Source organism: Terrapene carolina, unplaced genomic scaffold, assembly GCF_002925995.2.
Source record: "Terrapene carolina triunguis isolate 2854851 unplaced genomic scaffold, T_m_triunguis-2.0 Scaffold58, whole genome shotgun sequence".
NCBI classification, from domain to species: Eukaryota; Metazoa; Chordata; order Testudines; family Emydidae; genus Terrapene; species Terrapene triunguis.
The window spans coordinates 41,248,061-41,265,011 of record NW_020664409.1 but is presented as its reverse complement, the minus strand read 5'-3'; the positions used below and the strand labels follow the sequence as shown (position 1 = coordinate 41,265,011).

Genomic DNA, 16,951 nt, shown 5'->3' with positions numbered 1-16,951 from the left:
AAGTTTTTTCCTCAGACTGGACACCTTCCAGGCCTGGGCACAATTCTTTCCCCTGGTACAGCTCTTGTTCCAGTCAGGGCCAGCTCCAGGGCACCAGCCCAGCAAGCAGGTGCTTGGGGCGGCCAAGGGGAAGGGGCGGCACGTCGGGCTGTTCGGCGGCAATTCGGTGGCGGGTCCCTCTCAGAGGGAAGCACCTGCCGCCGAATTCCTGCCGAAGAAGAAAGCGGCGGGGTGGAGCTGCAGCTGGAGTGCCGCCAATCGTGATTGCGATCGCGGCTTCTTTTTTTTCCCCCCTGCCATTTGGGGCAGCAAAAACCCTGGAGCCGGTCCTGGTTCCAGCTTAGGTAGTAGCTAGGGGATTCCTCATGATGGCTCTCCCCTTTGTTCTGTTCCACCCATTTATATATCTTTTGCATAAGGCGGAAATCCTTTGTCCCTCTCTGGGTTCCCACCCCCTCCTTCTCAATGGAAAGACACCAGGTTAAAGATGGATTCCAATTCAGGTGACATGATCACATGTCACTGTAAGACTTCAAGCCTTCATTCTTCCGAGCCTGACTCACAGGAAGGCTTGCCTGCAAACAGAGCCATCCACAGTCAATTGAACTGGTTGATGGACGCCATCAAGATTCCAAACCACCATTAATGGCCCACACTTTGCATAATTACAATAGGCCTTCAGTGTTATATTTTATATTTCTAGTTTTAGATACAAGCGTGATACATTTATACAAATAGGATGACCACACTCAGTAGATTATAAGCTTTGTAATGATACCTTACAAGAGACCTTTTGCATGAAGCATATTCCAGTTACATTATATTCACTCATTAGCATATATTTATAAAATCATATAGAGTGCAACGTCACACTGATATCCAAAGGTACTGAGCACATACAGCTCCCACTGAAGCCAGTAGAAGCTACAACTGCTCAGTACACCTGAAAATCAGGTCTCTTCGATACTTGCCTAAGTGTGGAGTAGTTGCCTATTTTAAGGCACACGCATTTTGGTTTTAACTTTTTGTGCCTTCGTTTCCTAATGTGTAAAATTGGGAGAATATTTTCTACCAAACTTCATGGAGATGTTGCAAGACTCCATTAACATTTGTTAGTATTTTGATAACCCAAGGTGAAAGTTGCTACCTAGGATCCTGATCCTGCATCCATTGAAATCATTGGGCACACGATTGGGCCATGTGTGAAAAATTTTGTTTATCTTTCACCTGCTATTGATGTTTTTGTGTATGCAAACCACTGTTTGTTTGAAGAGGACAACAGAATTATTTGAAGCTGTTTATTGTGTATATGAGTGTACAGATTAAGAAGGGATGTGTCTGTTAATGAAGAAGGTATTATTCAATATGCAGTTGTGAGGGTATAAACATTAATAGCAAGGTTGTGCAACAAGTTGAGGAACAATAACTTAATGTGTAAAATTGTGCCCTTAAAGAAACAAAATTATTTCAATTGCACTAAGTGCTTCAACAGCACTTCTGAAAACAGTTCTGTGTCTTCGGGTATGCAGTTTCATGCATCGTTGCCCATAATTGTGCACTTAAAATACAATATCTAGAAATCTAGCCCTCCCTACTTTACACACTATATATATGTATGTATATACACACTCACACGTTTTCTTCTTTGTTTCCAGGAAAAATATTCAGATGTTACCAGTCGGCTAGATGAAACCACTCACATTATTGAAAATTTTCAAAACAGAATTCATGAATTAAATGAATTAGCAGAGACAAAGCAAAGACAAATTGAAACTACAGAGAAATCCCTCAAGGAATTGAGGTAAGAATTTCCATTCCTATCAAAGTTTTTTAAAAGGTAGCTTTTATGTTATCTGTACAGTATTATTTATAGTAAATATAATGCAGTTTTTATCAATAATTTGAAAGTATTTTTGTTTGATTATACTTCGTGGGTTTTGTGCATTTGTAGAGGACATTCATGATAAATTGTCTGCCTGGTAAATGGTATTTCAGGCATCAGGACTATTTTCCAAAATCTAATAAAATCCATGGTCAGTTGCATCTTTAATTAATGGAGGATTTCTTGTGTTCTGGTTTTTCTCTGTTTCAAGAAATGTGGACCTACACTTACTGTGACTGATGAGTCCTGAAAATAGTCTCCAAGGGCCCTATCCAGCTGAAAATACCTGTAGCCTTCTAGGCCACGCAAGCCTTGGAGGGCCATATATGATGATTGCACAGCAGGCTTACTCTTCTCCAGGATAAAGGTGAGCCTGCTGTGCAATGTCAAAGAGAAAATAGCTGTGTGCTGTTCAATTGCAAAGTTACTTACAGGATGGGGAAGTCATGAAAAAAGAGTTCCTTGCCTTCACACACTATAACTCCCTTCCTGCGGTCACGTTCACTTCCATTTGCAGGTGCTACACATTCCCAACTGCCTGGGATTGGCTTCTTCCAAACCTTGATTCAAGCAGAATGATTCAGCTGAACCTAGTGCTCAGACCTCCAGTCCAGTGGATTCCAAAAATAGAGAGGATCAGTGCTCAGCATCTCACATCCAGCAGTTGATACTGACATCCATTTGATCAGTTTCATGCAATGGGATGCTGTATCCCAAACTCTATTCCTTGGTTCTGGCCAAGAATCTTTAAGAGCAATTGAAGTTGGTAGTGAAAGGTTGTAGTGTTTGTTTTGTCACTTCCAGTAACTCTTTGGTTCTGAATAGTTATTGAGTTCAGCACTCCTTCTGCTGAGGGATTCCTCAAACTTTTTTCCAATTCCTACTCTTTAAAAAGACCATTGATTTTGAAATTCTGTAAAGAATACTTTGAATATTTCCTGAGCCTCTGCTTCTCAGGTATCCCATCTCACTCTTAAAGATCTGAAGCCACTCCACTTCCAAGACTTGGATCCAAATGATTGAAGTTGCTTGTTCCCCATCTATTTTTTACCATTCTCCTCTGCACAGAGACCATACAGCACAAGTGGAATTCCTCCCCCATGTGAATTGCTGGAAAACTAGGATAGTGCACCTATGGCCTCTATGATCATTGGAGCATACAGCCTGTGTAAAAAAAAAAAAAAAAGGGGGGGGGTGGAGAAAGAGAAGGAAAAGGTTCTTTCTCATTGCTTGCTACTTCTTGCTGATTGTTATTTCCCATTAGTGGTGAGTATGCAGAAAAAAGGAATCTTTCTTACCTGTTAATTTCTTTTATTCTATTAATGTCTCTAATAGTCTGTCCCAGCAGTTGGCATTTTATGTACATATCTTAAAGAAGGGTTTCCCTGGAGCCAGTTCCTATTATTTTCTGGGTGGTATAGCTGGTTAAATATTAAACATGCTTATCTATTTGGATTACATTTTTTTACTTTTGGGTGTAATGGTGATTGGTTTAAGTGATTGTTATACAACTTTAGAAGAACTCTTCTAGTAGTTTGCAAGATGGGTTAACTTAAGGTTCCCAGCATCCTCTTCAAAATGCTTGAACTGACCCCATCTTTGAGGAGAGAGATCAACTCATTTGTGAGGATTAGTGTAGATATTGAAAAAATTAAGGCAAGTAGCATGTAAGAAACTTTCCTGTTTGAGTCTGACTCAGTCTCTTAGACCAAGTGACGAAAGATCATTCAAATACGTCAATAGATTTTTAGCCTGTTCATCAGCAGACCTATGATATGGGAGTTACTGTTTCTGTGAAGAAACCGTGCACACTTTAGGGAAGCAGCTGGAGGCAACAGCCCTTGATTCCAGGTGCTGATTCCTGCCTGGCTTGGTGGAGAAACTGGGGACATGGGGTTCCTGCTGCTGACGTCACTCATGGCTATTGCTTACTTTCTAGCTTACTCTCTCACACTTCTATCTGATCTCCTCTTCCACTTATTACTGTTTAACTGCAAAAAAAAAAAATAGCAAAAGCCTAAACATAAACTACCAGAATAAAATAGAAAATTTGACCTATATAGTACTAAAACAACAGTACTATAAAATTAAAAAATTTCCAGAGTAGCGGCAACTGTGTAACTGAAAAGACTACCACAAATCCCTATGCTAACACACTAATTAAGGAAAACAGAGTCCCACCCTAAAGCCCATCAAGGCAACCCAATAAAAATGGTGAACCATTTTGAAAAACCTTACTGCCTTTCACTCTCCCTGGGAAAAACAAAAACCCTATAGAAAATGCATAGGACTAGCAATTCTAAGCAAGAACCTACCACATTGCCAACTGCACCAAGCTCCTCTTGTCTCATTGGGAGTTGAGAGGGGCAAGTTTGATTGGATTAGTGGGAGATAGAACCCCAGGTGTTGGCTAAGGGAACTGGAAGTGTGCATACTTAATCATGCTGGAACCTTTTCCTTCCCTGTACCTAACAGCCTACATAATGTGCCTGGAACATAAGGAGAAGGAAATGGGAGCAAAGGGACAGATTAAGGGGCACATGCTGGTGACAGGGGCAAGCTGGGGGAAACAAGGCAGAAGGGTCTATAACCAATAGAATATACTTTCCTCCAAAATTTGGAATTGAACCCAGAATTCCTGAATCTCAGCGCTCCTATGCTTTCAGCAGATAGCTGTAAATCCCACTGGCAAAGTATGTGTCTCATTCCTCGCTAGTGGCTAGTTCTACTACTGCTACCAGATATGCTGTTAGTAAGTGGGAGAGGTCTGTGCAGTGGATCTAAAGTTTCCAGAACTGCTGATGACACATGTGAGATCACCATGATTATACATGAAGGAATTTTTGAGTGTTTCAGTTTGCTTTTTTTTTAAAAAAATGAAGGAAATTGCATTACCCCACCTCCCACAAAAAAGCTATTTTAAAACAACATTTGGGGTACGTCTATACTTACTTCCTGGTCCGGATGTAAGCAATCGATCTTCTGGGATCAATTTATCGCGTCTTGTCTAGACGCGATAAATCGATCCCGGAAGTGCTTGCCGTCGACGCCGGTACTCCAGCTCAGCGAGAGGAGTACGCGGCATCGACGGGGGAGCCTGCCTGCAGCGTCTGGACCCGCAGTAAGTTCGGACTAAGGTACTTCGAATTCAGCTACGTTATTAATGTAGCTGACTTTGCGTACCTTAGTCCGAAGTGGGGGGTTAGTGTGGACCAGGCCTTAGGTTACAAAGTAAAGCACTAAAAAGTTAGGAAATGCCAGACTTAAGGTTTATTTGTCCCCTTGTGTATATGCATTATGACAGTCTTTAATTACATGATCAAATACTATATTATCTATAGGACCCCTAATTTGCTATATTTTATTTTTCATATCCTTTTGTGTGAAAATGTGGCTCCATTAATAACATGAGTACTCGTGTACAGACCTCTGAGGAAAAGGAAAATTATAACAAATACATTTTAGAAACCTCTAAAGATGGCCTAACATACCTTTTATATTAATCAAAAAGGTGCAATTTTAAGAAGAAATGTCCAAGGACTGACCAGGTCTAGAAACTAACACTGTATCCCACTGGAAAGCTTTTTTCAGTGGTTAAAAGCTCTCATTTCTATCCCTGGTGAGTCATCAGATATTGGTCCTGGGATTATTAGACTGTTCTGCATCTCACACCCCCAGTATAATTTTAGAGGAAAACTTCATATGTGAGGGGAAAGTGATCCTTTCCCAGGACAGCTGATATTTTTAAAGTAGAAGCTTTTTTTGAAGTTGCTGAGAGTTTTAAATGTTAGTAGTCTGATGGAGATGGAGTAGTGGGCAGAGTACGTGTGAGGTTATTCTAAAGAACATAAGTTATATCTATCACATGGTTCTATATGGTTTTTCAAATGGATCTTAACATATGTGAGATTTGTCTGTCTTTTTGTCTACAGTAAAATTAAATATTAAACTATATAAAGTAAGACTAAAAAATCAGTTTATAATATTTTAATTTTAATATTTATAGTATTTTAATTTTAATTAAGAACGTTTTTCTTTTAAAGGGAAAATTTTAGTGCTGTTAGCTGTAAGCAGGAGAAAAATCAGATGATAATTGATTACCTCCAGAATGAATTAGAAAAATATGAGAAGAGAATACAGCATGAGGAAAAAACATATGGAGAATTACTATGGACTAGACAGAAAAATTTGGAAGAGATGAAGGTGGGTACCATTAGAACTGTTTTGTTTAACAGAAGTAAAACGGCATCACTTAAACCTGGTTAGTTACTGACGTCTTTTAAATACTTTAGCACAATTTTATTAAATGTTCAGTATATAAGGGCACAATCTTCTTGGCAATATGCAAGTAACACCCTCTATTGATGTCCATTGCTATTTTTCTGTGTTAGGACTGTAGGATCTGGTCCTGACATTCCTAAATGACTTCCTTTAGGATAAGTATACAGTTATTAATTTGATTCTGCCGTGTTAATTTTACATGTATGTTTAATTTGTTAAGTGTTTCCCGTTCCATTTTCCTGACCTCTGTTCTGCAAAGCAATGAACATGCTAAATCTTTTATCACTTTATAAATTGGAAGGCAACAGATATTCCATAATGGCATCTTCTATATGAAATTTGACTGGAGCACTGATGCTGTATTTGGCACCAAGCAGATGGACCCCCTGAGCCTGTGTAGAGTTAATTGCAAAATCAGGGCCTAGTGAAGCAGACGTTTAGAAAATACAGTTGCTTTAGCTACAAAACTCTTACGAAAGATCAGATACTGTAAAATTCCCTAAATTCTATATTGAAGAATTATTCTCACATTTTAACTTTTCTATCTAAGATAAAGAAAAATTACCTTGTTTCTTTTTTGTCATTGACAACATTTAATTTCTGTTTGTTGTGCTTTGCATACAAATGATATTAAAATATTTGCATGGTTCTAAGAACACTGATTAATATTTTTATCTTCAATTATGTTCAAAACAATCTTAGATTATTAAAATTTGACAGAATTTAAAACATTTACTTTATTGTACTCTTCAGCACTATATTGCTTGTTTAGTTTTTGCACTTCACTCAGAATAGGCTTTGAAAATAGACTAATCACTTCTACTGTCATTTTTAGTTAGTTTCACTTTCCAGCTTTGATGTTCTAGCACAGTGATACTGTACAGTATTTTAATTGCAAACACTCCAGGGGACTGTTTAAATCAAAGTAAGATTTTTTTTCATTCAAATATTACCAAAACAATTTATGAAACATTTCAGTTAACATTGGACCTGTTTCTCTCCTGCCTTTGCACATGGTAGGTATTTACACTTGTGCAAAGTAATCCATGTGAATGTGAAATATCAAATCACTCCACTCACAAGAGTGGCAGTAGTGCTTTGTGCTCACGTTGCATTGGTACAGTGTTGTAGAGAATAAGGCCCATTATGTTTTTTAACAATTGGTTTTGTTTGTTTCTACAAAGCCTGTGTTGATCAGAACACACAGGAGAATGAACATAGATACAGAGATAGATTTAAAAGTAGAAGTTTTGCAACTTCATTAACTGTTAACTTTAATGGGAGAACCCCCAAATACCAGGCATTTATTTGGGATCAGTGCAGTGTGAAATGGATAACATGTCAAATAACCAGTATTCAGGCTTGCCCCTCTTCAGCCTAACCCTGGGGATTCACCCTCTTGCTCTGTCCCTGTGAAGGGGCATGAGGATACACATGAAGGATACTTAAGGTTTCCCCTTTTTCTGCAGACTAATAGGATCCAACCGTATCTCATGTTTACATCTGAGAGCAGGACCCTTGGAGTGTCTCACCTGCACTGGCCACAAGGGATGCCACTGAATAACTTGGCTGTAACCCTGAGCCCAGAGCTTGGTATTTGCCTCCCATCAATCCAATCTGTAAGTTCTTACAACAACCTAACAGTCCCATATCTGAAGAACTCACTTGTCTTCCCTGTAAAGTTCAGGAACGTTGTTCCTGGTTTCCTGGCTGTGATCACTGTGCCACCAATGTCCAAAAAGAATCTGACCTTTTGGTTCACAGTCCTCTGGGCTCAATCCACACAAGCAGAGGTGACAGCTTTCCATCATATATGTATTGCATGCATTTGACATCAATTACCTTTGTGCCCAGATGCAACTAGGTAATTCAGCCTACATTCCTGCTAAATCCTGACTCAAATTCACCTGAAAATCCTAAAATCATTCTCCTTTAAATGAATAGTTGAGATATTAGATGAATGTAATTTTCCCATCAGGGAGTGCAGAAGTGGCATGAGCTGGTCCCATAACATTCTATGACCTGCTTAACATTCTGTGACCTGCTTCCTGTTCTCTCGCCATCTTGTGGGCTCAATGCCCCATTAAATTGCCTGTAAATCCAGACATCCACCTTATTTCTGATGTCTCCTGAAAATTACTCGTAGGAAAGGTTTAGCTCATATTTTCCAACTGTCCCATTAGTTTCCATTGTACTACGGGCATAGGCCATAACTTTCCAATGTCAAGCCCCACCTAGGGCCCCTTTGGGAATCAAAACCTTCCAGAACTCCAGATGCTGACATACCATTTTCTGGACTGTGCCCCACTCAAGCTAATGCTTTCCTCCATACTGCAGTTAATGGATGTCTGTCCAGGTAGCTGTCATCCCTTTGTGTACTGCAAAAGGCCTGGCTCTTGCATACACAGGGCCCAAAATGTTCCCATGGCTTTTACAGGCATACTTGTTCATAGATTCTAAGGCTAGAGGGACCACTGTTATCATCTAGTCTGACCTTCTACATAGCCCAGGGCATCTGGGCATTCTCTTAATTCTGTTTTGGTGTCCTCACTTATGCTTGATCAGTCTTTTATCTTCATTTAACTTCCACCTCTGCCAGTTCAAATGCATGCCTGGAGCTGTCTCTTGACTCTTCTCTGAACTCTCCAATTTATCAGCATCCTTCTTGAATTGTGGATACCAGATCTGGACACAGTATTTCAGCAGTGGTCACACCAGTGCCCAGTACAGAGGTAAAATAACTTCTCTATGTCTACTAAGATTCCCCTGGTTATGCATCCAAGGGTTGCATTAGCTCTTCTGGCCATAGTGTCACACTGGGAGCTCGTGTTCAGGTGATTATCTACCACAATCCCCCAATTTTTTCAGTCACTGCTTCCCAGGATAGAGTCCCTCCTCCATTCTGTAAGGCCTACATTCTTTCTTCCTAGATGTATACATTTACATTTAATCATATTAAAACATATAAATTTGCTTGCATTCAGCTTACCAAGCAATCCAAATCGCTCTGTATTAATGATCTGTCCACTTCGTTATTTACTACTCCCCCAATTTTTATGTCAACTCCAATTTTTTATCAACTCCAATTTAGTGATGATTTTATGTTTTCTTCCAGGTCATTGTTAAAAATATTATACAGTGTAGGGCAAAGAACCGATCCTGGTGGGACCCCCACGAGAAACACGCCAGCTCGATGGTTATTATATTTATTTATGTTCATTACTATAACACCTAGGAGCCCTAGTTAAGGACCAGGACCCTATCGTACAAGGGCTGTACAAAAGCAAAACAAAAAGACCGTGCCTGCCCCAAATATCTTAGGATCTAAGTGCTGTAATAGCTTCTTTAAACCTTACATTCTGCAGATACAAAACAGTGTTCTTTCCCAAAATTTATGCTAACATATATACTTACATTCTATACTGATGTGCATGGTATAAACCAGGGTTCGGCAACCTTTCAGAAGAGTCTTCATTTATTCACTCTAATTTAAGGTTTCGCGTGCCAGTAATACATTTTAACGTTTTTAGAAGTCTCTTTCTATCAGTCTATAATATATAACTAAACTATTGTTGTATGTACAGTAAATAAGGTTTTTAAAATGTTTAAGAAGCTTCATTTAAAATTAAATTAAAATACAGAGCCCTCCGGACCAGTGGCCAGGACCTGGGCAGTGTGAGCGCCACTGAAAATCAGCTTGCGTGCCGCCTTTGGCACGCGTGCCATAGGTTGCCTACCCCTGGTATAAACACATAGACAGCTGAGGATCCCATCACAGACACTGGGATCATATTTGAAGAGATATTTCCAAAAAATACTCTTCAAGATGATCCCTTGGAATGCTATTATTTTAGCTCTAGCACAAATACATTTCAGATTATATTATTACCTGCTACTTACATGGTTAGTATCCTTTCAATTAAAATAATTACAAGGAGGAGTATTCTGTTTTTTGAAGCTGGAGCAAGAATTCCCGAATAACCAAACTCCCTCCCTGTCCCTTCCCAAACTTAAATCTAGTCCCATATTTAGGTCTAGCTATTGGATGAACCCTAACCATGTACTTCTAAAATGCAGATTCATATACCCATCAGACAGACTTGATTACATATGAAGGTAATAATCTGGAATAAATTCTGTTGCACTTAGCATCCAGAGATATACTGAAATTTTATATTTTCTGTCAAAGGATAGCAATGGGCATCACTGTCTATTTCTGTTCATTAATATTAGTGTTCTGCTAAAAGAAATCCTTAACGCACAATAATTTCTCCTACAAGGTGTTCTGTTCTATTAATTAATTACAATGGTTTGTGATACTAGGGTGATTAATAATAGGTGGATATTTCTTTATGGTAGCTTTTAAACTTGCATTTACAAATATCAGTTTTTCCTCTAAAATTGAAGTAGACCTCCCCAGGTATATACAAATATGCTTTGTTTGGAACCAGTTGGTTTCTATAGTGGCAGGGCTTTCTCTTTCAAATCAAAAGTACATGATGGAAATTACTGACATTAGAAATACCAAGTAGAGCTGTGCAGGAACTGAAATTTCCATTTCACTGTAAATTCTGTGATTTTGAAATTTGTTTCATTCCAAATCTGAAAGAGAACAATTTCCTATAAAATGAAATGTCCAGAAGTAAGTTTTAGGCATTTTGCATGATAAAAAGTTCTACTGGAAAAATTCAACCAATTTTAATGCCAAATCATGATATGATGCTTCATCAGCTAGCATTACTAATGCAGATGGTATTCTGCACTAGGCAGAATGATCTATGTTAGCAGTGCATATTACAGAAATAAAATATCATGGAGGTTTTTCGATATCATTCTTCTATGGGTGCTCCGTTGTAGGAGGTGTACACACCTGTGTGCTGTCAATTGGAGATTTAAATTAGTAGTGTTTGCACCAGTGCACCATTCGGTCTGCTGCTTCAGAGCGAGGGCACATAAGGAGAAGCAGACCTGCCACCCCTCCAGTTCCTTTTCAGATGCCTGCAGCTCGAGACAGAGTATCTGCATGTCTGCTGCTTCCTAGCAACTACATAGTCATTCTTCTGTTATTCATTTTATTTCTTTGTATTATTAAGATATTTGGCACAAATGTATGCCTTGGGGAAGGGGGTGTCTCCACCTACCTTTTTTCTTTTCCCCAATCTCCAGGACTGATTCCTTGGCCCTCTCAGCCTTATATCTGATGTATGCCGAAGGCTCCAGGATTCAAAGACTGTCAGACTTGCAAAAGGTTTTGTCCCCAGAGCAATGGGCATTATATCTCTCTCTGGTGTCTCAGAGACTCTCCTGTCCCATCCCAAGTGCAAAGTCTGTATGGAGTGTAAGAGCAGGTCTTGCAAAGGAAGCTGAGCTGAAATTCTTCCTCATGGAACTCTCAGGCCCATCTGGTTTGAATTCCCCCACCGCCTCCGAGTATTTCAGCACCTCCCAGGGCTTCTTTGGAGATAAAACATGCCAAGAAAAGAAAGTCTACCTCTCCTGAGAGAAGAAAAAGAGATAAGTCACTTCTTAGAACTGTTTCTGAGAAGACCTCATATCCCAGAATGGGTACCTCTGAGGTTCTGTCAGGTATCGGCACTGGGCCCTTGGTACCATCTAAACAGACGTCTCAGGATAAGCCAGCCAGCAAGAAATGATAAAAGTCATCTTCCCCGGCACCATTGAGGCACTGAAACTCATCAAAATCCAAGGACGTGAGAAAGTCCAAGGCAATGGTACTGTCTGTTACTCAGACTCATATGGAGCCCTCTCTTACCTCTGCTCCTCCTCTGATACCTCGGATCATATATGCTTGGAGCATAGAGATCCCACTTTAACAGCTCCTTTGGCACCAGTTGCAACTCCCTTCCTGTCCCCACAACTAGGTCTCCAGTACCCCCCCCCCCCCCGGTCTAGGCTATACATTATCAAAGCTTTCCTGAAAACTTTAGGTTTCTCTCACAGGAAGACCTCTTCATTTTGGAGGAACCAGTGTCACCCCTTTATATGAGTGTTTACCACAGTACCTCTGTGCCCACCAACCACCTTCTCTCTTCAGGTTCCAGAAAGTGTTCAGCCCCTGGTACTTACCCATCCACCTATCTATGCTGCAACCTCCTGTAGCATTTCCAGCACCGATGCCTACTGCCCCTCCTTGGGTGACTGGGGACTCAGAAGTCTTCAGTAGCTTATTCTCCGATGCCTCAGAAGCAAACCCTGACAAGGACTCCAGAAGCTGCCACATGCCCATTGAATACAAATTCCCCTGGGGTCCCTTCTCCTACCCACTTCTTCAGTGGGACTGTTGGGATCCCTGGACAACCTATGGGGGACCAATTGTGTAGGGCTCCTGCCCTCAAGAGACCATGTCTGGAAGTTCCCCAGTCACCAGCACGGCACTTATAGTCACCAGTGCTGCATGTTTCTCTGGTATGGAAGGAAGATCAGGAGGGTCCACTGCCACCTCCAGAGGAGCAGATACCTTCTTCCCATACATCTTTTTCTCCCCAGACGAGGCATTGATGCCAACACCACCATCCTACGCAGACAATTTTAGGTAATTTCAGGACCTAATGAAGAGACTTGCAGTATCTCTTCACATCTTGACAGAGGAGATACGAGAGTCCCGGCACTCTCTGATGGACATTCTTCACACCACTCCACGTGGGGAAATAGCACTGCCCATTAATGAGGCACTCTTATCTCCAGCCCGTAATTTGTGGCAAACACTTGCTGCCATCCTCACATCTATCTGCAAAATGGGCAGACAAAAATATTATATGCCAGTCGGTGGGCTAAATATTTCTTTTCACACCCCAGTCCCAACTCCCTGGTGATGGATGCAGTTAATGAGAGAAACTGCCATATTAGAATTCAAGATCCTATGCAAAGGAGGACATGACAACAGCAAAACAAAGACACTGGGCTTCAGAAAGGCAGATTTCAATCAACTCAGAGAAATAGTAGGCAAAGTCCCATGGAAAGACCAATTAGAAAGAAAAAGAGTCAAAGGGGGCTGGCAGTTCCTAAAAGATGTAATACTAGAGGCTCAAAATCAAGCTATTCTGATGCAGAGGAAAGATAAGAAGAGCCACAGGAATCCAATGTGGCTGCACAAGGAGCTTTTTAGCTATCTAAAAACCAAAAGAGATACATACAGGAAATGGAAGGAGGGGCATGTCACCAAGGAAGTATAGAGGGAATAGTGTGAGCATGTAGGGACAAAATCAGGAAAGCCCAGGCAAAGAGTGAGTTACAGCTGGCAAGAAATGTTAGCGACAATAAGAAAGGGGTTCTTCAGACAAACATGTCAGACAAAAAAGAAAGATCAGAGATGGTGTGGGTCTGCAGCTCAGTGGAGAAGGTGAACTGGTAACAGAAGATGATAGGAAAGCAGAGCTGCTCAAAGCTTACTTTGCTTCAGTCTTCTCACAAAAAATAATGTGACCGAATGACTAGCGAAGTTACCATAGACAATAAAGGAGAAGGGATGCAAATCGGGATAAGTAAAGAACATGTCAAAGATCTGACCAATTTGAATTAATTTGGATCAGTGGAGACTGCTGGTATTCACTCCAGGGTACTGAAGGAATTAGGTGGAGAAATCTCAGCGCCACTGGCAAGAATATTTACAAACTCATGGATGAGGAGAGGTACCAGAAGATTGGAAGAGGGCTAACGTAGTGCCCATCTTTAAAATGGGGGAAAAGGTGGAGCCGGGGAAGTATAGACCAGTCAGGCTGGCTTTGAGGTATAGCCACCTACTTGTGTAACTTGGAAATGGTTTTTGATTTGGACAACATCTACACAAATTCAGCCTTTACTAGATATTATTCTATCACCACAGCATCGAGATTGAATGCAAACTTTGGAAAGACAATCCTGCACCCACTATTTAATTAGACTCTGAACCCACCTCCTGCTGGAACTGCTTGTGAGTCACCTGGGAAAAAACGGTTACTTACCTGTATTGTAAATGTTGTTTTTTGAGATGTGGATGAACACGTATTTCCCGACCCATTCTCTACCCCTTTGCATTGGAGTCTTCAGCTGGGGATTTCAGTGCAAAGAAACTGAGGAGGGTCAGGGTGATGCCGCCGTTACGTACCCATGGGAGGGGCATAAGGACCCCCCCTCTGGGTACTACTAGGCAAAATTCTCCCTATTTGGTGCTCTGGGAGTGCACAAACCTAAGTGGAATATGTCTGCACCCACATCTCGAAGAACAATGGTTCAATACAGGTAAGTAATTGTCTTTTCCCAAAACAAAGGGCAGTTGGACTGCAATCCTAAGCCTCAGAAACATGACTACCTATGTTCTTTTGCAGCATTTCAGGATGGTGACCCTGGCTTCCATAATCCCTTGCCTGAGTCAATGGGATTGGTTTACTGCTCTCAACCTTCAATATGCATATTTTCATGTCGCTGTGCACCCCTCCCATAAACATTTTCTGTGGTTTGTTGCTGGTTCAAAATGTTATCAATATCGTGCCCTCCCCTTCAGACTTCTGATGGCCCCCATCAGCTAGAAGGGGGGAGAACTTGGAGCACTTATGTTACCTTCTATTGTGACAAGGTCATACTACGCCCCAATCCTCGGTTTATCACGAAAGTTTCATCAGACGTCCATATCAACCAGGATATCAATCTGCCAGTATTCTTCACCATACCTCACTCTTCCAGAGAAGAGACAAACCTTCACACTGTGGATATTTGGAGGCACTACCCTTCTATCTGGATAGGAGTAAATGCTTCGGGGTTTCCCCTAGGCTGTCCATATCCTTTTCTGAACAAATGAAAGGACAATCAATCTCCTTTTAAAGATTATTAGAGTGGATTTCAGGTTGCAAGCCTGTTATGAGATTACTGGGATACAAGCACCCTCCCCAGAGTGTCAGCAAATTGCATCAGGGCTCAATTCACTTCTGTTACCCTCCTCAATGATGTTCCCATCACTGAAATTTACAGGGCCACAAATTGGTCTTAAGTTCACTTGTTCTCTAAATATTACACTACTCTATCTGCATCCAACACTGATGTGACCTTTGGTGATGCTGTCTTCTGCACCATCTTGGATTTACCCCCCTCAGTTCCCATCTCCACGTTGAGTTACTGCTTGGGAGTCTTCTGCGGTGTAGTACCCATAGGGACACGTACTTGAAAAAGAAGGAAAGATTACTTAATTTTCAGTAAATAGAATTGTTCAAGATGTTTTGTCCCTCTGGGAACTCCACCTCCTGCCCTCCTCCTCTACTACAGGGAGTCTAAGGCCTGGTCCACACTACCCCCCCCACTTCGGACTAAGGTACGCAAATTCAGCTATGTTAATAACGTAGCTGAATTCGAAGTACCTTAGTCCGAACTTACCGCGGGTCCAGACGCGGCAGGAAGGCTCCCCCGTCGATGCCGCGTACTCCTCTCGCCGAGCTGGAGTACCAGCGTCGCGGCGAGCACTTCCGGGATCGATCCGGGATCGATTTATCGCGTCTAAACCAGACGCGATAAATCGATCCCAGAACATCGATTGCCTGCCGTCGGACCCTCCGGTAAGTGTAGACGTACCCTAATTCTGTAGTTGAGATAGAACTGGTGCAACAGAGGATCCCTTCCTCCCTATGTGCCCTCACTCTGAAGCATGAGGCCATGTGGTGTGTGGGCACAGACCTGCAGATACTGCTAATCCAACTCTCTGGTTGAGAGCACACAAGCGTGTGCGCACCCTACAATGGAGCCCCCATAGAGTCAAAACATCTCAAGTTATTCAAAGGTAAGTAACCTCTCCTTGTGGTGAATGTACTAAGAAATATTGAAGGAAAAACTATATCAGACCAAACTGTTTGCTTAATAATATAACATATATTAGTTATCTTTTATGATCTATTAGAGGTCTATATAGGTCATCTTGTTTTTCTTCTAGCTATTTCTTTCAGTATGTCAGCAGGTGTTACCTTCAGAACAGCCACCATATGTTATTTACAAAAAATAATTTTAATCAACGTTAATGTTGTTTAAAGATGGATTATAGCATGTGCATGTAAACACAGGAGTTTACATTTCAATACGTGTCAAAAGATGGAGGATATTTTTTTAAAAGCTGCAGAGAGCCACAACTCCCTCTAGGCTATTTTGTGTGTGAGCAGGGTAAGGGTAACAAATCGTCTGGCTATAAAATTGTCTTTAATTAGTTGACTCAGTGGCTTCCAACAGTGTGCTACACTGGTATGTGGGAGTCCCATGTTACAAGATAGACTTCTGAATCTCACTCCCTGCTCCTGGGTAGACTTAGCATATTGTGAATGTGACTTATATGGTGTCCTGTGGGGAGTGCTGACAGTATTACCCAAATAACCATCCTACTGTCTGATTTTATTGGCTTATGGGGAAGTTATACACCTGCCCTCCTGAGGAATATGCACAGCTGGAGTCTGGGTGCCATGGTGGTAATAACATTTTGAGTGAGAATGGAAGGGATGAAAAAGGGGAAGGGCAATGGGAATTTAAAAAACAGATTTGTCTTACGGCTCACTGAGGGGCAAGTCATATGGCAAAAAATACAGCAACCCTGACAGTAAATATAGATTAATAGTATTGTAACAGTCACAATTATGATATAAAAAATGGGAACAATTACCAGTTATACTTCATATGGTGTCTGATAGTGAAGGTTGTGCTTACCTTCTCACTCAGAAACTTTTGAAAACACTTTTGGTCTTTGTCCTTAGAGTTGGAAGAAATTCTCTTCTGCAGTTTTTGAGTTATCGGTGCATGTTAGGGGTAAAAATATACTTTGTG

At 41.1% G+C, this 16,951-nt stretch overlaps 1 protein-coding gene across 1 annotated transcript in view; it reads left to right on the top strand.

Moving 5' to 3' along the window:
* CCDC178 (coiled-coil domain containing 178) overlaps positions 1 to 16,951 on the top strand; it is a 302,851-nt gene that overhangs the window by 123,110 nt on the left and 162,790 nt on the right. Inside the window, exons 14-15 of the mRNA XM_026647335.2 lie at positions 1,656 to 1,801; positions 5,926 to 6,085. Coding sequence (XP_026503120.1) covers positions 1,656 to 1,801; positions 5,926 to 6,085 — 306 coding nt within the window. The remainder of the gene's footprint in view (positions 1 to 1,655; positions 1,802 to 5,925; positions 6,086 to 16,951) is intronic.